At 39.2% G+C, this 24,536-nt stretch overlaps 3 protein-coding genes across 6 annotated transcripts in view; 2 read left to right on the top strand and 1 right to left on the bottom strand.

Moving 5' to 3' along the window:
- The first annotated feature begins 350 nt into the window (after positions 1-350).
- On the top strand, positions 351-12,195 carry LOC143032995 (uncharacterized). The gene is made up of 6 exons (XM_076198190.1): positions 351-451; positions 5,221-5,358; positions 6,313-6,436; positions 7,168-7,380; positions 8,864-8,956; positions 9,817-12,195. The coding sequence occupies exons 2-6, from the start codon at positions 5,252-5,254 to the stop codon at positions 9,901-9,903; spliced, it is 624 nt and encodes a 207-aa protein (XP_076054305.1). The 5' UTR covers positions 351-451; positions 5,221-5,251; the 3' UTR covers positions 9,904-12,195.
- A 200-nt stretch (positions 12,196-12,395) lies between these two features.
- Positions 12,396-20,223, bottom strand: LOC143033274 (omega-amidase NIT2). 4 transcript variants are annotated; one of them, XM_076198518.1, is made up of 8 exons: positions 20,113-20,223; positions 19,576-19,605; positions 17,709-17,855; positions 16,698-16,879; positions 15,848-16,016; positions 14,745-14,839; positions 14,303-14,441; positions 12,396-13,737 (listed from the first exon to the last, which is right to left on the bottom strand). In XM_076198518.1, exons 2-8 carry the CDS (start codon positions 19,580-19,582, stop codon positions 13,652-13,654), a joined length of 825 nt encoding a protein of 274 aa, XP_076054633.1. In that variant the 5' UTR covers positions 19,583-19,605; positions 20,113-20,223; the 3' UTR covers positions 12,396-13,651. The 4 variants fall into 4 exon arrangements, with proteins under 4 accessions (XP_076054633.1, XP_076054635.1, XP_076054632.1 ...); XM_076198520.1 differs by having other exon boundaries at positions 20,138-20,159; XM_076198517.1 differs by having other exon boundaries at positions 19,908-20,128.
- Positions 20,224-20,225: 2 nt separating this feature from the next.
- The window catches only part of LOC143033273 (uncharacterized), a 62,816-nt gene continuing 58,505 nt past the window's right edge, over positions 20,226-24,536 (top strand). The window contains exon 1 of the mRNA XM_076198516.1: positions 20,226-20,479. Coding sequence (XP_076054631.1) covers positions 20,478-20,479 — 2 coding nt within the window. The 5' untranslated portion in view covers positions 20,226-20,477. The remainder of the gene's footprint in view (positions 20,480-24,536) is intronic.

The following is a 24,536-nucleotide window of genomic DNA, read 5'->3' as shown; positions in this document are numbered from 1 at the left end:
AATAAATAAATGAATAAATAAATTGATAAATACATTAATGAATAGGCACATCGATCAATCAATCAATCAAAATAAATTAATGGATATATTGAAAAAATTAATAAACAAAAAAATATTAAAAAGAACAAATGAAATAAAATAAAATAAAATAAAACAAAATAAAATAAGAATAAAATAAAATCAAACAAAATTAAATCAAACAAAGTAAAATGAAATAAAATAAAAAATAAAATAAGATAAAATAAAAATGCTGACCACTTAGCCGAAGGAGGACTCTTGAGGTTCCTCCTCCTCCTCCTCTTCCTCCTCCTCTTCCTCCTTGTACTCCTCTTCGTCCTTCGCAGGCTCAAGGTTCAGGTGATCATTGGGACGTTGGCACAGCTTTCCTTCGCTTGGTTCAAGTGCTACTCAGACAAGCTGACACTCTGAGCGACCCGTCCTCCCCCATCAGGTCAGTTTCAGTCTTCTTCATCTTCGAGTATTTTGAAACACACACACACACACACACACACACACACACACACACACACACACACACACACACACACACACACACACACTTTCAACGAACGGACGGCTTGAAGAACGTTCTGAAGAAAAGTGCCGATTGTGGATCCCAACGCAAAGAGAAGTACCTTTTTGTATTTGCAGGGTGGGGGGAAATTGCTCGTGGGGCAGTAGGTAAGTAGGAAAAGAGGAGAAGGGGAGGGATTGCTGGGGAAATGGAAGGAAATGAGGATGTGGAGGACTTGGCCCAGGCAGACGGGCGTAAGGTCAACATGAAACGACCACCGGACCAGCTCAGTGATGACGAAATGGCAAATAAAAATGTAAAGATTAGAAGTATAGAGAGGAGCAATACAGTAGAAAGTGACGAGAATATGTTCCAGGGATTTAAAGAGGGTGGGGGGACACAACCCCCCCCCCCCGACTGATAAGACTAGAGGAGAGAGTTGATAAGGTGATCGAGGACTTGGAACGTAAGTTAGGTAATGTAGACTCCATTTTCCAGAGAATTGAAAGGTTGGAACAACTAGAGAAGGCTAACAGAAACTTAACTGAAGAAGTAGAGGACCTAAAAAGACAGTTAAGAAATGTAAAGGAGGAGAATGAGAAATTGAAGAAGAATAGTAATGAAAACAGTGAGAAAATAGCTACAGAAGCTAAAAATTGGAGAATAACTCAAGAAGGGAATAAGGTTTCATTCACTGACATAGTCAAACAGCAATTGAAAGAACATAATGAAGACTCAGTTATTAAAGTGATGAGACAGATGGAGAATATAGTAAGAGAATTAGCTGACAAAAAGAAATGTATAATTATATTAGGAATGGAAGAGAAACATAACCCAGATAGAACCGCAAGAATCAAGGAGGAAAATGAAAGAGTAAGCAGTTTATTAAAATTAGTCCAGGAAGATGAACCAGAAATTATAAAGGAAATTGAGGAAAAATTCAGACTCGGAAAATATAGTACAGATAAGACCAGACCAATTAAGATTAAATTCAGGTCACAAACAACGGCAGAGAAAATTCTATCCAAGACAGGGAAACTAGCAACAAATGATCAATATAAAAAGGTATGGATAAAAAGAGAAATGAATAAGGAGGAAAGAGAGGCAGAAAAGCAGAAAAGAATTGAAGCTAAGGCAAAAAACGAGGAAAGAACGGAGTCAGAGAAAGAGAGATTCTATTGGAGAGTAGTGAACATGAAAATAAAGCAGTTCGACATACTAAAGAAAAACATAAGGGAAACAGAGAACACAATGGAAGTGGCAGAAAACTAAGAGTGTCTTACACAAATATAGATGGATTGATAACAGGATTGAATGAACTGAATGATTATTTGAAAGAAAAAGAACCGGACATAATGGGAATTGTAGAAACAAAATTAAAAGGCCCACTACCACCCAACAGTGTAGGACATGATACATACAATTATTGGATTAGAAACAGAGAGAAAAAACAAGGGGGTGGAGTTATGTTCCTGACTAAGAAGGATATAAACGTGAAAGGTGTCATATATGGAAGGAATACAGTAGAGATGATTATGATAGAAGTGGAAGACCGAGATAAGAAGAGCAGAAAATTTGTGATCAATTATGTGCCTCCGAAAACAGCCTCATGGGAGGAGAGTGAACATAAAAGTATGTTAGAGGACACAAAGAGAGCATTAACTAAAATAATGGAAGACGGAGGAAGAATAGTTATGATGGGCGACTTTAATTGCAAAGAAATCTGCTGGGAAGAAATGACAGTAAAGAGTGGTGATGACTCATGGGGAAATGCTCTACTTGAGATGATTACTGACCATTCAATGACACAATGGATACAAGAGAACACTAGGTATAGAAATGAAGAAGAACCATCGAGGCTAGACTTAATAATTACATCTGAACCTAGAATAGTGGACAAGATTGAATATAAAACACCAATAGGTAAAAGGGACCACATATTGATTGAACTGGAACTTAATGAAGAAAAATATATGAAAAGAAATGAACAATATAGAAAAGGAAGAATGATGTATGAAAAAACAAACTTTGATAAAATAAGAGAATTCTTCCAACAAGAAAACTGGGAAGAAATATACAAAGAAGAAACATCAGTGGAAGAGAAATGGAATATTTTGACAAAAATTTACAAAAAAGGAGTGGAAAAGTATGTCCCAAGACAAAAACAAGAAAAAGAATATGTAAAATGCTGGTACAACAAAAGTTGTAGGGAGTTAAAAGACAAAAGAGACAACGCCTGGACCAGATGGAAAAAAGACAGAAGACCTGAAAAATGGAAAATATATACTGGTTATAGAAATGAATATGTACAAAAGTGCAGAGAGGAAAAAAGAAAATATGAAAAAGATGTTATAGAAAAGTGTAAAGATCAACCAAAACTATTCTACAGATTTGTAAACAATAAACTGAAAAACAAACAAGACTTGGAGAAATTAAGACAAGGAGGAGTTGAATACACTGAGGAAATGGAAATGGCAGAAATTATGAACAAACATTTTAAATCAGTGTTTACAAGGGAAAATATACAACCTGAAGAGATTGAGTGGAAGGAAAAAGTCCCCCCTATGGAAGAAATAGAAGTAACAAAGAATGAAATATTGACACACTTGGGTAATTTTGATGTCAGAAAATCGCATGGGCCAGATGAAATAGCAAACTGGATTCTGAAAGAATGCAGGAATGAACTGGCAGACAAAATACATAGCATAATAAGCAGTTCCTTAAAAGAAGGAAAAGTTCCAGAAGATTGGAAAAAAGCAAATATAGTACCTATATATAAAGGAGGAAATAAAGAAGAACCTACCAACTATAGACCAGTCTCTCTAACAAGTACAATAGCAAAAATATGTGAAAGAATTATCAAAAGTAGATGGGTAAAATACTTGGAAAAAAAACAACGTACTAAATCCAAGGCAATTTGGATTCAGACAAGGACGATCATGCGTCACCAATTTAATATGTTTCTATTCAAGGCTAATAGATATAATACAAGAAAGAGATGGGTGGGCTGATTGTGCATTTCTAGACCTAAAAAAAGCTTTTGACAAAGTACCACATAAGAAGTTGCTTAAGAAATTAGAATATGAAGGAGGAATACAAGGTAAATTGCTAAATTGGATGGAAGACTTTTTGCAAGAAAGAAAAATGAGAGTAGTGATAAGAGATCAGCACTCAAAATGGAATGAAGTAATAAGCGGTGTCCCGCAGGGAACAGTTCTGGCCCCAATAATGTTTGCTATATATATTAATGATATGGATGAAGGAATTGAAAGCTATATGAGCTTCTTTGCAGATGATGCAAAACTACTGAAAAGAGTGAAAACTGAAGAAGATTGTGAATCACTACAGAGAGATCTAAATAAAGTACAAGAATGGAGTAGGAAGTGGGAGATGGAGTTCAATACAAAAAAGTGTAGTATAATGGAATTTGGAAAAAGCAAAAACAGAATAACAGGATCATATAATTTGGGAGAAGAAGGAATAAAAAGAGTAGAAAATGAGAAGGACCTGGGAGTCATTGTTATGAATAATATGTCACCTGAGAAACATATAAATAAGATTTTTGGAGAAACTTATAATTTAATAAGAACAATCAAAGTGGCATTTACATACCTGGATGAAGAAATGGTGAGGAAAATCCTAATCACCCTGATAAGACCAAGATTGGAATATGCAGCAACGATATGGTCACCAAGTACAAAAAAATGTATAAAAAAACTTGAAAGAATACAAAGAGCAATTACAAAACTGGCACCAACACTCTCAAAACTATCATATGAAGAGAGACTAGAAAAACTTAAACTACAGACACTAGAGCAAAGAAGAGAGAGAGGAGATTTGATAGCTATTTACAGAATCATGAAAGGCATAGAAATTACTGATAGAGAGAATCTGATAAAATGGGATGACAGAAATACAAGAGGACACGGAAAGAAAATAAAAAAAGACAACTATAGAAGAGATTTGAAAAAGAACAGCTTTCCTCACAGAGCAATAGACAGTTGAAACAAGTTAGATGAGAAAGTGGTGTGTGCAAAAACAATACATGAATTTAAAAATAGTTTAGATAAAATGAGATATGAAGACGGGACCCCACGAGCATAGCTCCCCTTCCCGTAAAATACAACTAGGTAAATACAACTAGGTAAATACACACACACACACACAAACTGGACGAAAAAATAGTGTGCGCAAAAGCCATTCATGAATTTAAGAACAAACTATACTGCGAGATACAAAGGCGGGACATTACGAGCGTAGCTTCCCTTCCCGTAAAATACAGCTAGGTATATATATATATATATATATATATATATATATATATATATATATATATATATAATATATATATATATATATATACATATCTATATATATATATATATATATATATATATATACATATCTATATATATATATATATATATATATATATATATATATATATATATATGAGTGGAAGGGTGGTGAGTTAAACACAAAGAACAGTTGGAGTTTTATTCACTGACGTTTCGTCCTTACCAGGACATTCTCAAAGTACATGTTCTCTGTGTTTAGCTCACCACCCTTCCACTCATTTGTCTTACATACTTCAATATATGTATATATATATATGTGTATTTATATATATGTATATATATATATGTATATATATATATATATATATTTTTTTTTTTTTTTTTTTTTTTTTTTTTTTTTTTTAACAGGCTCTTTATAGGGGTGTGGTGGCTCGGGGCCATGATCGTGTCCATCTCGTACATGGGAAACCTCATCGCCTTCATCACCGTCCCGGCGAAATCAGAGAGAATTTTCACCCTCTTGGGCTTGGCCGAATCTTCTCTCACGTGAGTCCAAGTCTTACTCTCATTCGCAGTCGTGAAATCAAATGAAATTTAATTGGCTCTGGAGTCATGCTGTTTCTATGTACTTGGATACTCCATTCCTAGTTTAGATATCTGTTTGTTGTTTTAATTTCACTGTTTCTAATTTTTTCAATTATATCCTTCAATCCTGATCGTTGGGGGTATTGTTTTCTTTAATTTGTTTACTTATTCATATATTTATCAATTTAACTGTTATCTATTTATTTATTTATTTATGCATTTCTCAAGTAGTCTATATGATAATTGAATATAATTTTAATTGATGTATTTATTTACTTATCATTTTACTATTTTGAGGTAAAAACATCCTCGGGTGATTTGGTTATCTTAAAACAAATAAATAAATAAATAAGTAAATAAATAAATATATGAATAAATAAATAAATAAATAAATAAATAAATAAATATATAAATAAATAGATAAATAAATAAATAAAGAATAAATATTCTTGTCACCATCACCATACACCCGCTCGGCTGTCTATCTCCATAACTTTGACATACATTTCTAACACGTTTTATTACTTCAAAGTACTCAAAAAACATTATCGGTTACCCGGAAGCTGTGAGTCTCGTGGCGGGATGGACCATGAGCAATTTACTGATGAACTCAAAAAACGTAATTATAATATTTGTCAAATATAACGCTAAGTACACCAAGTACACTTAAAAAACAAAACAAAAAAAGTACAAATTTAGGTGAAGTAAATGGGCAAGAATTTGACCGAATTGGATTACCAAGAGCTGTTAATTAACGACTGAAATAAACTTAGTAACCATGTGGTGAGCGTTGAAACAATTGTTTGGTTTAATAGAAAACGAGATAAATTTGTGGACAGGAATGACAAGGGATATGAAACTGCAGTCCCCTCCATTCTTATGACTGCCACACTGAGCATTCTGCAAACCTTTCAGGCCCAAGATGCTGGACTATGGGAACTTCGTCCCTGGGGCTCTCAAGACATCCCAGGACAAGACCCACCAGGCCATTGGACAACGTCTGATCCTCACGCAGACTTACGAGGAATCATTCCATGAGGTACGTTCAAGTTCTTTTGAACAACACGATAACATACATGGAGTTCAAAAGTCGGTAAAATTCCAGAATCACGCAAGCACGGATATTTTACATGAAACTAATTATGTTATCCCATAGCTCCTAACCTCACCTAATCTAATGTAACCTAACATAACCATTCCATAGAAAAAAATAGACCTTTCAAATTAAAAATGGAAGAAGAGAAAATGTGGGTGTGTGATACTGGAACAGGACCCAAAAGTCTTTATATCATGATTTTTAGATCCACAGCTGCCCTGAAGCTGCCCACAAACACTAGTTCACTCCATATGTCACTAATTGAAGAAATTTCATGTTGTTCTATGGATGGGGTGAGTGTAGGGTAGTCTAGTATAAAATGTGTGTTTTCTGTGTGATTGTTGCATCTGGGACACTTACTCTTTTACAAACCCAGTTCATATCTTCAAGAAATCTCCCCAAAACATATGTGCCCGCCCCACCAAACTAAAACAAAAACAATATAAATAGCTAAATAATAAAACAAAATAAATACATAAATAAACAATTGTGATATATTACTTCCTTAAGCTACAAAAACCCAAAATAGTGAGAAAAAAAAATTGACAACACTGAAAGATTAGTATTCCCATCAACAAACACATCAAAGAGCCTTTTCCACCATAAAAAGGGGTAGCCAAGTCAAAGCACACACACCCCATATCTGTATTAAGTATTCCTACCTCAATGCACAGGTGAACACAAGTATCACAGCTTTTGTCGAGGGCAACGAATACCTGCAGTATTTGGTCATCAAATATCGTGTGGCTAACTCGTACTACCTGCCCGAAGTTCTTTACCCCATCCACATTGCCTTCATCTATCCAAAGAAGACTCCATGGAAGCATAAGTTTGATCCTTATCTGCAAAGCCTAGTCGAGTCGGGACTGTTCCGTTACTGGAAGCAGGTGAGCACAGCAAGTTTATCTATTTTTATTTGTTTATCTATGTACTGTACGGTGTCTTGCTACATTGCTACTGACCCAGGGCTGTGGGTGAGATGCAGGGATGACCTGTCATCCAGGAGGAGCCAAGATAAGAAGGAGGGAGGGGGGTGAATGGGAGTGGAGTATGTGGGGATGGAATAGGTGGGAGTGGATTTTATGCCTTTGTTTTTTGGCTTGCGACACTGCTTCTGACCCAGGGCAGTAGACAAGGTGCAGGGATGACCCGTCATCCAGGAGGTGCTAAGATAAGAGGGAGGGTGGAGGGGTGTGGAGTGTATTCAGGGATGGAATGGGTGGGAATGATTTTATGCCTTTTCCTTTTTGGCTACCTCCCTTGTAAGGGGGAAAAAGCCTTGGTATATGTATGTATGTTTTTTGGCTATCTCCTTTGTAAGGGGAAAAAAGCTGTTGGTATATGTATGTATTTATTATAATACAGCAGAAGAGTGTTGGTAAGAGAGTTCTATGCAGGTGGTTTTCGATGTAAGCAATAGATGCAGTCCTCGAGAAACCACATAATGTGATGTTCTTGTAATGTTATTTTAACTTTCCCATAAGAACCTTTCTTTCATAGGAGTATGGGTAAAGACTGTTGCACCTTTATTCTGGGTGATCAGACAGACATCCACAGAAATTTGTTATTCACAACAATATTATTCCTCTAACACCTGTGAATAACATTGTCACCTGCCTCTCTCCTTTCAGTAAATTTCAGCTTATGTTTTTGTGGAGTTTGGCTGAAGACCTGCACGGGACATATAACATTTAGATACGTACATATACCAAAGGCTTTTCCCCCTTACAAAGGAGATAGCCAAAAAACAAAAGCATAAAATCCACTCCCACCCATTCCATCCCCACACACTCCAAACCCATCCACCCCCACCCTTCATCTTTTCTTGGCTCTTCCTGGATGATGGGTCATTCCTGCATCTCACCCACTGCCCTGGGTCAGAAGCAGTGTCGTAAGACATAGTACATCCACAGCAAGGACATTTATTTAGCATGGTTAAAAAAAAAAGTAAGTACAAAATGTAAAAAAAAAATAGATAAATAAATAAAAATAATAAAGATAAAAAAGAAAAAAAACACCGGGAGCAATGAGAGAAGAGTGGAGATGTACAATTACTTACTATGTCCAGGCAGTACTAAGTGGCAGGAAGAATGTTCATTAAATAGCTGGCTCAAATGAGTTTGGCATGAAACAACTGTGCCATACTGCATGTTCTAGTAAAAACAATTCATCTGTGAAATTTATATACAAAGAATTGGGACTTGTAGATATTCGAGTAGAATACAACTGGAGTTTCTTGATTGTGTATGTATGATTTTGCATATTGGGGAGACATCTAATGGAGTGCAATGTCTTATTATTCACCCAAAAAACATTAGCATTAAGATCCAAACAAGCTTTCAAGTTAACAAGTTTTTGAACCACTTGCAGATTTTCTTGACTGAGTTAAGGAAGAAATATGGAGTCAAGATCGAAGCTAAAAAGAAACAAGTTCCACGAGCACTGAGTCTCATTGACATGCAGGTAAGGTTTTCTCTAAATGATTGTTCACTTTGGCAGTGAGTTACAAGGATGAATCATGCAAATAATAGACCTTTCAGTCCATAATGAGGCCTAATATAAAGTACATAATTTTGCACAGATTTTATACAAACAAAATTTAAAAAATTGAACTGTCACTGGTCTCTCGCATCACATTTGGAGGCTGCAGGTCTTCTGTAAGAGGGACCTTGGCCAGTAGATTGATTGATTGATCTCACATCACATCACAAAAACACAACCTAAAATCAACCCAGCAATGAAGTATGAAATTTGGTAGTCTATTAAGGAGTGTTTGTTTTGTGATCTGTGTGTTTATGTACTTATGTATGAGGGTGTTTTGCGTCACTGGGGGGATGTGGGTTGTAGATATTCAAGTATAATACTACTGGGGTTTCTTGTAGCTTATGATTGGCTATTTTTGAGGTGAGGGGTGGATTTGAGGATTCTTGTATAGAACTAAGTACCTATAATTCTCATGTGCTGCTCTATGTGGAAGATTTTGGTATCTAAGTGTATATGTGCAACAGGCATTGTTTTAGTACATTGAGTTACTGTTCTTGATTTAACTGTAAGATAGGGCAGGGGCAAGCTCATTTGATTACAGGGTCACAAGTTTCAGACTGATTTAGAATTTAATGTATAGCTTACTTATTTGCAAATATAGTTTAAGAATCACAGCCATTTTTTTGTTCACTGTAGCATTTGAAATTTAGGATGTATTAGTGAATGCATACCTAGTATGCCCTCTTGCTTGGACTTTGCAAATTGAAAAGAGAAATTAGAAATTGCTCCTATGCCATCCTTAGCCTCATATTATTGTGTAATGCATTTCTTTGTTACAGGGTGCTTTCTTCATCTATGGAATGGGTTTAGCTGTGTCTGCTATAGTGATTGTCTCTGAACTGTTATTCAGACTGGCCAAAAACTAGAAACTTTGGTAAGCAGCATAGCAGTGTTAACATATTGATCTCAGAATAGCTTTCCATTGGCTGGCTTCTACTCATAGGAGACAGTTACAGACTCAGTACAGGAATTAAATATTCTTTAACAAGTTGAAGGAATTACACACTAAGTCTGCATTTACACCAAGCGAGTCCAGGCCAATTCTCACCAAATGCTATGAATTTGAATAGCTAGGGGAAGACTTTGTAGCATTCTAGACATCCCTAAGAACACTTCAACAATCTGCCTAACATTCGTAAAGGTTTAGCTCCTTTCATTTCGCCATTCAGTGTCTCATTATATGATGCAAAGGTAATTTGACTTCTGAAGATTGAAAAAACGAAAGACTGTAACCTACGTCATTTCTACTCAAACTCACAACGGTTTAGGAGAATCAGCCAAGACTTGCTTCATGTAAATCCAGCCTAAGAATACACATATATATCATACATACATATGCCAAAATACACATTCCCCCTTATAAGAGGGGTGGCCAGTTAAAACAGACCCACTTTTCACCTATTCTTCAAAATCAACATTAATGTGCATATGCTTAAATCACTTCCTAATGAAGTAATGCCCATAAATATTCACAAAATAAATTACAAAACCACACTCAAAGGAAATCTTAGCATGTTAGCTAGAGAAATAGGAATATTACATGCAATGCTAGTAGGAAAGTGTTTGTAGTGTTTTAGTACCCATTGTTTGTAAGAATTTGCCATATGTTATTGAGGAATTATTTGGCTAACTTTATTATTAGACTCATCTGTATTATAGTCTGGTATTTGTATCTTTTCATTCTGAGTTGACATGTACTTCACTAATATATCTAGAATTCCTTTCCATATATGTACAAGATATAGCTGTAAAATAATAAATAGTTGTGATACTAGCAACACTTGATAGCTTCAAGTGTCATTCAGTTATTTACCTTTTGACTAGTTGTGTTGGATCTGGTGGGGATGAATCATGGTATGTTACATGCAGTTTCAGTCGTTAACCCCTTGAATACAATGATGCCTACATAGCCAAGTGACCTTCTTATTCTATGAACAGGCTTGATCACTTTTTCAGTGAATACAAACATTCTGGGTGAGAGAGAACGAGTAGCCTATAACAGCTGTAACTTTTATATAATTATAATGTACATGCATTATTGTACATCAGACAGCTAATATGCACATGTATTGAAGTGGTAAATGTCAGTACTGCTTTTATATATATATATATATCTATCATGTCTTGCTGCATTTCTTCTGACCTAGGGCAGTGGGCGAGATGCAGGGATGACCTGTCATCCAGGAGGACCCAAGAAAATAGGGAAGGAGGGGTAGTGAATAGGAGTGGAGTATGTGGGAATGAAATGGGTGGTAGTGGATTTATGCCTTTGACTATGGCTACCTCCCTAGTAAAGGGAAAGAAGCCATTGGTATATGTATGTATGTATTTATATTCCAAAAGAGAAGGCAGGAGATAGGGATGAGTGGAGGGCTGTGTATAGATGATACCGTTACACAAGGAAGAGAGGGACAGGGGATGGGGGGATAGGGAGTGCTTATGTTTGAATGATATTTTGACACAGCTGGAAGAGATTTCTCCACATCTTCTCTTTTTTCCACGTGAGGGGACATAGATGGGGGTCGCCAATTAAGTGAAGCAGCCTTGCTGTGGATGTACTGTGTCTTTCTACATTGCTTCTCACCCAGCAATGACCCATCATCCATGAGAAGCTAAGATGAGGGGGAGGAAAGGGTGGTGGAGGGGAGGGGAATGGGTGGGAGTAGGTACGTGCTTTTGATTTGGCTACCTCCCTTATAAGGGGGAAAATCTCTTGGTATATAGATATACCAAAAGGCTTCTTCACTCTTACAAAGTAGATATCCAGAGAAGACGTGCGCCCACCTTCACAATTACAAAGACAAAAGAGGAGAAAGATCTGGGAGTGTTGATAAAGGACAATCTGTCACCAGACAAACATCTATAAACATGTTGGGGACACATATGGATAGCTGGAGATCAATCAGTCCGTTGCCCCTGGTGGTCTCTCTTGCAGAAGACCTGCAGCCGCCAGGAAATTGGCAACATTCTCTAGTCAGGATCATAAATCACTTAGAGAAGAGATATTGTGTTGTATGAAATCATATTTGATTCAGCCCAAAGGGATTTCTCCCCTTCTCTTTTTCTGCACGAGGGATTGGAAAACAGGGGAGGGGGGTCGCCAATTTAATGAAGCAGCCTTGCTGTGAATGTGCTGTGCTTTGTGATGCTGCTTCTGACCCAGGGCAGTGGGTGAGATGCAGGGATGACCCATTTTCCAAGAGGAGCCAAGATAAAAGGGAGGGAGTGGGGTGAATGGAAGTGGAGTACGTGAGGATGGAATGGGTGGGAGTGGATTTTATGCCTTTGCTTTTGGCTACCTCCCTTGTAAGGGGGAAAAAGCCTTTGGTATATACATGTATGAAATCAAAACCCCCTCTTCTCAAATATATTTTATTCTCTTAATGTCTCATAATAAAGGCATCACATTTGTCAACAATATCACATTTTGGAGTGCTTGCTGCTTTCATCATCTCATACAAGATGGATACACATTGTAAAAATTACTTATACATTTCATTAGTTGTATTTACAGACTGGTATTCCCAATTCCAATAATTCATATATATGAAAAAAATGTCTTAAACTCTTTCGCCACCCAATCAAAATAAGTACATCACTGACAGCATCAAAGGTAGTATGAAACAAAATGTTAACAACCAATAAAGAAGGCAAAATAAGTGATCATGCTCACAAATACTGATTAACTCTGCATTTGGAAGAATTTTTAATCAGTAAGGGAAATGAGATAAAATATATTACACAACAGATAATCAATTCTTGCATTAAGTATGCTTTGATCCGTTACTGCATCTGGGAAGACTTGTATATTCAAAAAGAACAAAATTAAACTGTTTATGTTATTCAATGTTTCTGCATGAGGGGACAGAGAGGGGGAGTTGCCGATTAAATGAAGTGGTCTCGCTGTGGGTGCACTGTGTCTTGCTGCGTTGCCTCTGACCCAGGGCAATGGGCAAGATGCAGGGATGACCCATCATCCAGGAGGAGCCAAGATGATAGGGAGGGAGGGGTGGTGAATGGGAGTGGAATTATGCCTTCTGACTTTGGCTACCTCCCTTATAAGAGGGAAAAAAGCCTTTGGTATATGTATGTAAAAATTGTCAAAAAACCCATTCAATTATCATATTGGTCATAGGCTGGAAATGTAAACATGCCCTGTAGTAAAACTTACATATACCAAAGGCTTTTTCCCCCTTACAAGGGAGGTAGCCAAAAAACAAAGGCACAAAATCCACTCCCACCCATTCCATCCCCACATACTCCACTCCCATTCATCCCCCTCCCTCCCTCTTATCTTGGCTCCTCCTGGATGACGGGTCATCCCTGCATCTCACCCACTGCCCTGGGCCAAAAGCAGTGTTGCATAACACAGCACATCCACAGCAAGGCCGCTTCATTAAATGACCAAACCCCCTCTCTATCCACTTGTGCAGAAAAAGAGAGGATACAATTTAATGTAAAGATAGTTTTTTTCTTAATAAACCATACTACATCATTATCATGTTATAAGATTTTAGGAAATACCTATGTTTTTCAGTATTTGAGACATGGACAGAAATAATGCACTATCAAAATTATATGCACAAATCTTTTTCCTACAAGACTGTCCTAGTGTTACTTCTTGACAATTCCGTACAAGTCATGGCGTTTCTGTTTGCCAATGGGTACCATGTCACGAACCTTTTCTACATAACCTAAATCTGAAAAGACAAAGGTTGAATAAATAAATGAGAATAAATATCAATCAAAGGATACAAAAAGCGTGATACTGTACTATTATACTGTAATTACTCACCTAAATGAGCCAAGAAAGGAGGGAGGGAGGGGTGGTGAATGGGAGAGGAGTATGTGGGGATGAAATGGGTGGGAGTGGATTTATGCGTTTGACTTAGGCTACCTCCCTTGTAAGGGGGAAACAGCCCTTGGTATATGTATATATGTGTGTGTGTGTATGTGTGTATATATATGTGTGTGTGTGTGAGAGAAATTCGCTAATGACAGCGACATTAATCTGATAATTTTTATGACAGTTGCATGCAGGATTTGAACCCACTGCTTTCAGTCACCATAAGATTATCTTCACAGAGCCTTTACCTATTCCTCCACAGAGACTATAAAAGCTTCAAAACCTGGAATCATAATCTTACAGTGATTGAAAGCAGTGGGTCTGAATCTCCTACATGCGACTGTCATAAAAATGATCATATATATATATATATATGTATATATATATATATATATGTATGTATGTCTGTATGTACTCACCTAAGTCAGCATAGACGATGCCTTCCTCATGCTCAGTCGTGGCAATGACTTCACCCCATGGGTTGACAACTGTGGTATGTCCCCAGGCATGGTAGGTGGCACTCTCATCACGAGCAGGAGACACAGCTGCGACATACACCTGCAGCATTTAAAAGGTATACACGTATTTACATAAAGTTCCTTATGGAAGAAGGGTCATCACCGTCCCTTGCTCACTGTTCAGGTCAGATTCAATACAACAAGACACAGGATTATATGATAATAGTAATTTTATTTGGCATGAAGTGCAGATAATGAACAGAACACATAGTTCGACATAACAATTACAAATGCCGAGGATAACACAAAAAAAGCATGTATTTCCATTGTGGTCCTCAATGCATTTCCATTGTGGTCCTCAATGTATTTCCATTGTGGTCCTCTAAATAATAATATCACATACCTGGTTGTCAACAGCACGTCCACGCTGTAACAGTTCCCAATGCGCAGGGCCAGTGGTCGTGTTGAAAGCTCCAGGGTAGAGGAGCAATTTACATCCTGGAAAAACAGCAATGTGGTATGTGATATGGTTTAACGTCACAAACTCCCCCCTATCGGAAGGCTAGGACAGTACCCTTCACAGAAGACTTTGTAGCGTGGAATTTAATGAACCATGCCCTTGGTTCAACTTCGCCGGTGACAGGATTCGAACCGCCATCCGCTCAGCCAGCGAGCTTCACAGTACTATCAATTAATCTGTTGCCCCCAGAAAGTTTCTTATAAGAGATCCACTCCCCCCAGGTAATTAGCAATGGTCACCAGATTCACCTACAAGAAGTATATTACATACATGCATACATATACAGGAATACCTCACTATATTACTGAGTGATATAAAGTAGGTAAAACAAATGTTGAGTGTATGCAAAAGCCCCAGGAGGCAAAAATTGAGGAGGGGGTTGACAGGGTCTATGAACACAACCCCCCTATTATTTATGTGTAAAACCCACCTCGAAACACAAATTTTCGCATTGCGACCAGTCAGCTGGGAACACAACTCGGTTATATAGTGAGGTATTCCTGTACATGCATACATATACCAAGGGCTTTTTCCCCCTTCTCTGTCTCCTTTTCTGCATGAGGGGACAGAGAAGGGGGGTCACCGATTTAATGAAGTGGCCTTGCTGTGGATGTGCTGTGTCTTGCAACACTGCTTCTGACCCAGGGCAGTGGGTGAGATGCAGGGATGACCTGTCATCCAGGAAGTGCCAAGATGAGGAGGGAAGAGGGTGGAGGGGAGTGGAGTGTGACAGGGATGGAATGGGTGGGAGTGGGTTCTATGCCTTTGTCTTTTGGCTACCTCCCTTACAAGGGGGAAAAAGCCTTTGGTATATGTATGTTGCTAATATGAACATGGGTACATATGTATGTATATATGTATGTACAAGGGAGGTAGCCAAAAAAACAAAAGCATAAATCATCCACTCCCACCCATTTCATCCCCACATACTCCACTCCCATTCACCATCCACATGTACCATACACATATTAATAAGAGGTTCTTACCCATCTGATTATAGATCTGAGCCAACTCGGCAAAGCGGATGTCATAGCAGATGCCGACGCCTACTTTGCAACCTGGCATGTCGAAAGTGGTGAAGGAGTGTCCTGCACTCAACGTTTCAGACTCCTTGAACGTAATTCCTCCGGGAACGTCAATGTCAAATAAGTGAATCTGTGAAAGACAGGAGCATTACTGCCTCGACCAAAGATTACCAGAACAGATTTCGTCCATTAAGGAGCTAAATTTTTTTTAAAAAGAAGACAAATAAGTGGGGAATGAGTGCATGCCTCGATTGGCAATCTCTCTTATAGTGATGATGATATGGTTTAATGTCACAAACTCCCACCTATCAGAAGGCTTGGATGGTGCCCCTCACAGAGGACTTTGTCACGTGGAATTTAATGAACCATGCCCTTAGTTCAACTTTACTGGTGGCAGGGTTCGAACCACCATACCCACGACCTTCGCCACAAGTAATGACGCCCTAACCTGCTCAACCAGCGAGCTTCCATTGTTATAGTAATGGATCAAGATGGCCTCATTTTGTACATGGGATTCCTCAATGTTGAGTATGACATGTGCATAGACAAATGTCACAATGTTAGGTTCTGATTGGTGTGTAGACAAGTGGCTGGTGAGGTATCAATTAGTTCCTTCACAAAAATAATGGTCGTTAAGGAATTCCACATGATTTTATTCAGCCTATGGAACACCTTGCAAAGGAGTTTGTCACCCACAAAGAAAAGAATAAAATAAATAAATGATAATAATAATAAAATTGTAAAGGGCTATTGTGAGATAGTCGTAGGTCTACAAAGCATGACACATAAAATGTACAGGATACCGACTTACTTTACGGTGCTTTGCAATCATTTCCCCCTGCGGGTTCCAAACTGTACAAGTGTTGTAGACTTTGTTGTCTGCACTTTCTGGAATGGATCCTCCCACAATATACACTCCATGTTCCTTTGCTGCTTTGCTCAAGGCATTGGTTGAATCACCTGGGATGGGCTCTGCATACTTGGGAAAATAACCTGAAAAAATAACAATAAATAAATAAATAAACATACATACATACTAAGATAAGATACATACATACATACTAACATACATACATACTAAGGTAAGGTGCTAAGATAAGAGGGAGGGTGGAGGGGTGTGGAGTGTATTCAGGGATGGAATGGGTGGGAATGATTTTATGCCTTTTCCTTTTTGGCTACCTCCCTTGTAAGAGGGGAAAAAGCCTTGGTATATGTATGTATGTACATACATATACCAATGGCTTCTTCCCCCTTACAAGGGAGGTAGCCAAAGTCAAAGGGGAGAATTCCACTCCCACCCATTTCATCCCCTACATACTCCACTCCCATTCACCACCCTTCCCTCCCTCATTTCTTGGTTCCTCCTGGATGATGGGTCATGCAAAGCAGGGGGTAGTATGAAGGAGTAATTATAGCCACAGCAGTTTATGAAGCATAGCTATAGAGGCAAAGAAAAGATGACTGAAATATGGTAAGTGTTACAAGAATGAATCGAGTAAGAAATGCGGAGGCAAAGCAGAGAACAAGGTTGGGAAGACACAATGTGTTACAAGAGGTATAGAGGAAATAGAACAATTGACTGATTGAAAAAAGTACATAGCATTTTGATTGCTTCCACTTCATTGTTAGTACTTTGATGGCTATTGTCCATTTCTGTGTTGTTGATGTACCTCCATTAGGTCATTGGCAGTCACAAAGACTTAGGTCCACATAAGCTACAAAAAGGATTTTTTTTTTTTTTTTTCATCAATATTACATCACCAATGCATCTGCATATAGGACAAGGTTGATGATCGCTGCTTTACAGTATTCATAGCCTTACTTGTTCCGTAGGGTGAATTAAAGCATTCAGGCAATGCAACCAGCTGTGCTCCTTTGGATACAGCTTCCTGGATCTTGGACACAGCTCTTGCAACATTATCTGCTTTGGTAGCTCCCACGGCTAATTGGATGAGACCAAGACGTAATGCTGTGGACAAAGAAAATTATTAATAATTCATTAGCAATGTTAAACTCATGACTCAATTTTCTACTTAAACTATGGCAAATATTTTTCTTATTCAGCTTCCCAGTGAGAATGACTGTATCTTACCTTTCAATCCCATGACAACTCTGACTTAAATATTATGGCCTGGCAACAGCAATAACAAAATACAATGAGTAATAATACTGAAATAATTAAAAAAAAAAAAAAAAATGTCCGCTTAGGCATCAATGGGTCCAAGAAATTACACTAATTTATCCTTTGGACTTTGTCACACACACACAAAGACAAAGATGGCACCACCACTGTAAATTGACTTACGAACAAAGATTGTCCACACTGGAACTACCAACCCAGGAACAAAGAAGAGAAAGAGGAGATCTACTGACCATTTACAGAATTATGAAAGGAATGCAAGTCCTCAACAGAGATGATTTATTAAAGTGGGATAAGAGAAAAACAAGAGGACATGAAAAGAAACTCAAAAAGGATAGTTATAGAAGAGATCTGAAAAAGAATAGTTTCCCACACAGAGTGGTAGATATCTGGAACAAACTGGATGAGGCAACAGTGTGTGCAAAAACTATACAAGAATTTAAGAACAAACTAGATGCTGAAAAATACAAAGATAGGTCACTATGATCAATAGCTCTCTTCCTGTATAATACAACTAGGTAAATACACACACACACACACCTGTGCTGAATAAGACTATCTAGAATGTCACACAACTCTCTGAGGACCTGAAGACTTGCTAGATAGTGTGGGACTACAGGCTTCCAGCTAGCACTACACTTTCTAAGTAATCCTCTATTGAATCGCAAATTTCTCACACTTAAAAGATTGGTAAAATTCCAGAAACACACAACCATGGATATCTAATATGGAATTTATGTTGTCCAATAGCTCGTAACCTAACTTAACCTAACCATTCAATAGAAAAAAATAGATCTTACAAACGGAGCTGGGAGATAGGGTTGATGAAAGAATATTAGGATGGTTTGGACACATGGAAAGAATGAGTGAAGAAAGACTAGTAAAAGAGGTATGGAAGGCAGATGTGGAGGGAGTGAACATGAGGGGACGTCCTAGGATGAGGTGGATGGATGGGGTGAAGGGGGCTTTGGGGAAGAGGGGAATGTCTGTTGAGGAAGGACGGAAGACAGAGGTGAGTGGAGAATGGTTGTATATGGATGATGTGATTGCATGAGGAGGAATGGGCAGTGAGGTGGTATGTGTGAGCAAATTTTGACGCAGCCCAAAGGGATTTCTCCCCGTCCTCTCCTTATATGTAAGGGGGGGTCGCCAATTAAATGAAGCGGCCTTGCTGTGGATGTGCTGTGTCTTGCGACACTGCTTCTGACCCAGGGCGGTGGGCAAGGTGCAGGGATGACCCGTCATCCAGGAGGTGCTCAGATGAGTGGGAGGGGTGTGGAGTGTATTTAGGGATGAAATGGGTGGGAGTGATTTTATGCCTTGCCCTTTTTGGCTACCTCCCTTGAAAGGGGGAAAAAGCCTTGGTATATGTATGTATGTACAAACGGAAAAAAAAAATACATACTGGAACACAATCATGTTCCAGTACAGGATAATGATAATCTTATTCACCACATGGAAGACTCATCATTAACCGCTTAACCCATGTATATATATTGAAACATGAAACCTAGTGACTAGTGTTCAACATAATAATTAGATCACTTACTAGACATTTTTATCCCCAGTTAACGACTTCCTGAAATAGGAAAAATTATTAGTACCCAAATTAACAAAAAATTAATACTTAATAAAACTAATTTTCTACAGTATTACAAACTACATCTGCAATATCTGGACTACTTTTGTAAAACTTCTTGTACTCCTCATTTCGTTCATCATCTAAGAAAATTCAACATTATTTGTTATAATTAATACCAATTTGAATTATTTCAATATTTTTCATCAGTCTCTGACTCCTTAGCCTTCACTTTAGTGTATGGTTCTTCAAGCATGCCACTGATTTACATAATTCATAAAAAAAAACATTGTCCTAAATACCAGAAACCAGTATGAAGCCTTTGCTAAATAGCAGAATGTTTTCGTAATGCAGATTGTCCTAATTCTTTTGAAGATCTTTATCTAACCTTGTCACGGATTACCACTTAAAGTGACTGATCTCAAAGACGGTTAACTTGGCAAATTCGCTGTAAGAAGATCTTGGTGCAATTTAAAACCATTACCATCACACTGGGAAAATACAAACCAAAACACAAATGTACGGTGTTTACGTCGTCAGCTGATGGGGGACCATTTTCTTTAATCGGTGGTAGAAAATGGGAATGCTAGTAGGATTACAGCAACGGATCCTCAGTTGAGCGTTGACCACCAAAGGAGTGAGAGGTGTGGCTGCAGGCGGAAATGATATTATACAGTGAAATTGCGTTAGTGGATAGATGCATCTAAGTAGCTATGCAGTTAGCGATAAGCACTAGCCGGTGAATTTAGCCATGGAAAGCAGAGGCTAGATGACTTTGCCTGGAATCTGCAAATGACAGAAAACGGTCTGGAATTAGTCGTGATATTTCGCGGAGGACATGAAGGATCCTAAGGAAGAACTTTGTACGTCACATGTAAGTAACTTTCGCTTGCCAATTTTCGTGCACGGTTGAATTTTACGAAATAAACTAAACGTAATAAAAACAAATAATTATCCAACAGTTGGAGAGATTTTAATGCATAACAAATCTTTATGTTTACATGTTATTTGCCGACAATTATTTTATGTATTATTCGTGTCATTTTTGACCAAAAAAATAAATAAATAAATTAAAAAGAATTGAGATAAAGTCGATTGTGTTGCAAAGCCAAGTCGACAAGGTCAAGCAAGGGTAGAGAAGAGAGGTGAGAGAGCGAAGGGGGGGAGAGGGAGGAGGGAATAGCCGCCGCTTCACCGCAACCCCCCCTTCCCCCCTCCTCCTCCCGATCTCAAGGTATACAAAACGGGGCCCCTAATACTTCCTGTTAGCTGCCCAGAGGTCCTTCCTATTTTACCGCTTCCTCGGTGATGATCCTATGAAAGGTGCTTGACCAGGGGTTGTGTGGGCGAGAGAGAGTTCCTGTCTGATGAAGAGTGTGGGATGGACAGGGAAGTGGACGGGGAGGAGGAGAGGATGACAGACAGAGCAGCTGATGCAGCTGGTGATGAGTGGCGAACCAGGATGGGGAGGGGCATACCAGCTGCCGTTTTCTTTCTGTGTTTAACCTTCTTGCCATTGGGGGAACTTACCAAGGAAACTGGTCAAGTTAGGTCGTCAAGTGGTTATCGAATATAATCGCCTGGCGACAGACGTAATGAACGTACAGGTCGAGTTAGGTCAAGCTGAAGTGATCTCGCCTTCCCCCAACCCGGGCCCGTAAGGGCACCCCTACGGACCAGAGTCACGCAGTATTCTTTTATGATCGGAGTCTGACCATTTTTTTTCACATCCCACGTTCTGTTGCCATCCTTAAATCTCCTCTCCTGCGTAATTTGTGCCCACGTTCTCTCATTCTCCCTCTCTCTCTTCCTCTCTCCCTTTTTCGTTCTCTCTTTCTCCCTTTCTCCCTTTTTTTTTTCTCTTTTTCTCTCTCTCCTTCGTCCTTTTTCTTTCTCTATATCTCACCTTTTCTCGCCCTCTTTATCTCTCTCCCTCCCTCCCTCTCTTTCTTTCATTATATATCTCCCTCTCTTTCTCTCAATGAATAGATGAAAATCATGTATACTCTATTATTCATCCATCTATTTATTTATTTCTATTGCAAACTAAGGTAAAGATATTTTTATTTATTTTATTTTTATTTATTTTTTATTTATCTGTATATATATATATGTATATGCAAAATAGACCACTTGGAAAAAGAAACTAACGATGCAGAGCGCTTTCGTATATTACATCTGAAGATATAATATACGAAAGCGCTCTGCTTCGTTAGTTTCTTTTTCCAAGTGGTCTACTTTGCATAAGTGAAAACACGTACCCGTGTTCTAGTTAGCATATATGTATATATATATATATATATATATATATATATATATATTTATATATCGACACGGAATTCTTCGCCACATTGACCATTTAAGGGAAAGTCTTCCGTCTGACTTCGATGTCTTCTGCCCACGTTCCTCTTCTAGAGCGAACCCTTCGCCAGTCTTGTTCTGGCTGCCGCCAGGCGATTTTAATCAACTGCGAGGTTAACCCCTTTTAATCTCTTTGGGTCATATATTCGTTTCGTGAGATTTGTTCTGGCGAAAGAGAAAGAGAGAGGGAGGGGGAAGGGGAAGGGAGGGAGGTGGAGGAGAAGGGGGAGGAAAGAAGCATTTTCCGTCGCCTTCTTCTCTTCCTCCTCCTGCTCCTCCTCCTCCTCTTTCTTCTCTTCCTACTCCATCTTCCTCCTCCTCTTCCTCTTTTACCTCTTCCCCTTCCTCCTTCTCTTCCCCCACCTCCTTTTCCTTCTCTTCCTACTTCATTTCCCTCTCCTCTTCCTCCACCTCCTCCTCCTCTTTCTCCTCCTCTTTTACCACCTCTTCCTGCTCTCCTCTTCCTCTCCTCCCCCTCCTTTTCCTTTTTTCCTCCTCCATCTCTTTCCTCCTCCTCTTCTTTTATTTCCTCTTCCCCCTCTTCCTCCTTCTTCTCTTCCCCCTCTTCCTCCTTCTTCTCTTCCCCCTCTTCCTCCTTCTTCTCTTCCCCCTCCTCCTTTTCTTTCTTTTCCTCCTCCACCTCTTTTACATCTTCCCGCTCCTCCTCCTCCTCCTCCTCTTACCCCTCCTTCATCACCTCTTCCCCCTCCTCCCCCTCCTCTTTTACCTCTTCCCCTCCTCCTCTTACCCGTCCTCCATCTCCTCTTCTTCTTCCTCTTCTTCCCCCTCCTCTTTTACCTCTTCTTCCTCTTTTCCTCGTTCTCCTCCACCTCACCCTTCCTCTTCCTCCTCCGTCTCCACCTTTTCCTCCTCCAGGTTTTCCTCTTCCTCTTCCTCCTCCACTTCCTCTTCCTCCTCCATTTCCTCTTCCACTTCCTCCTCTTCCTCATCACAGCAATCCACCACCAGCATCAACAACAACTCCCAACCATATCTGTGCGTTATAACGGTGTGGATTCTCTGCCCGCTGTTTAACCTTCTTGCCACTGGGGGAGCTTACCGAGAGGACGAAAAAAATCTCTTCACGACAGGAAAAGTAACATCGATATGGGTGTTGTGTACACACACAAACACACACACACACACACACACACACACACACACACACACACACACACACACACACACACACTCTCTCTCTCTCTCTCTCGTGGCGCAGTTGGTAGAGTTCCCGGCTGCCCAGGGCTGAAATAATTTCAGTATTGCTGCGTTGCGGGTCGTTATTCCAACTCCCGTCGGCGGGGAGTTGGGTGTGTGCGGGCGTATAAGGTCACAGCATTACCCATAGATCGGTCATATATGAGCTCTGAACTCTCTTCCGAGAGGGAAATAGCTGTCGATCACGAGTCCAACACGTGATCCAAGATCATGGGGGAAAAACAAACAGGCCATTCCGGTCTCCCGCCCACCTCCTGGGTCAGAAGTAATGCACCAAAGCAATATATATATATATATATATATATATATATATATATATACAGTGTGTGCGTGTGCATGTGTACGCTAGCTTGTTTATGCATATGTACACACAAGCGTACACTAATTTTAGTGCAAAAATAAAGACCTGTTTGAAAAACCAGTAAGTTAACAGTTACACGGAGCTGTTCCGCCCCCGAGGACCCGAAGGAGGGGACGACCCACCTGGAGAAGTCGTCGACGACCTCCTCCCCCTCCCCTTCGCATCCCTCCGTTGGCTTCCGAAAATAGTATAAATCACCATATAATAATAATAATAATAATGATAATAATAATAATGGTGATAATGATAACAATAATGATGATTATAATAAATTTAAATGAATGAATGAAATGTGTTGCGTAAGTAGGCTGGGGCAAAAATTCTCTGATATCAAAATGTCGACATTGTTGTCGTCGTCACCAGGGGAGAGGTGTTTATGTTGGCTCAAGATGGCGAGCAAGACAAGACAATGTTTTCGTCAGGCTTTGTGTTTTTTAGGTTAGAATAATGCCCCTGGGTATACTTCTTCCTCTTCATCTCTCTCTCTCTCTCTCTCTCTCTCTCTCTCTCTCTCTCTCTCTCTCTCTCTCTCTCTCTCTCTTTTAACGTGACGGCACACCTCTTGACTTAGTTATGTGGCCGAGGTGAACTGTTGTTGGAACTGCATTGTTGGTGACTCACTTTTTTCTTCGTAGTTAGGTGAGCTTTTATACTGATAACCCTCACGCCTACACACACACACACACACACACAAACGTATACATACATACATACGCACTCACACACACGACAGAGCAATCAAAAGACCCCTATAGTCATCAGCATTGGTTTAACTCAAGTGCCCTTCAGACCCTTCGTCAGTGACTTCGGCAGGAGCCCCCTCACGGCACACCCCGGGGGGTCGTGGCCCTTTGCAAAGTCAAGAACACTTCTCCCCACAGCTCCTGACGAAGGGTGAGGTCGATCTGACAACGAGAAGAACTGCAAAGGAGACCTTTATCGCGATGTGTCAACAGCGAATCATAAGTCTTGGTGTTGGTCAAGATACGTC

This window comes from Oratosquilla oratoria, chromosome 15 (assembly GCF_046742065.1).
Source record: "Oratosquilla oratoria isolate Oo_2021 chromosome 15, ASM4674206v1, whole genome shotgun sequence".
In the NCBI taxonomy this organism is placed as follows: Eukaryota; Metazoa; Arthropoda; class Malacostraca; order Stomatopoda; family Squillidae; genus Oratosquilla; species Oratosquilla oratoria.
This window is presented reverse-complemented; position numbering and strand designations above follow the sequence as displayed.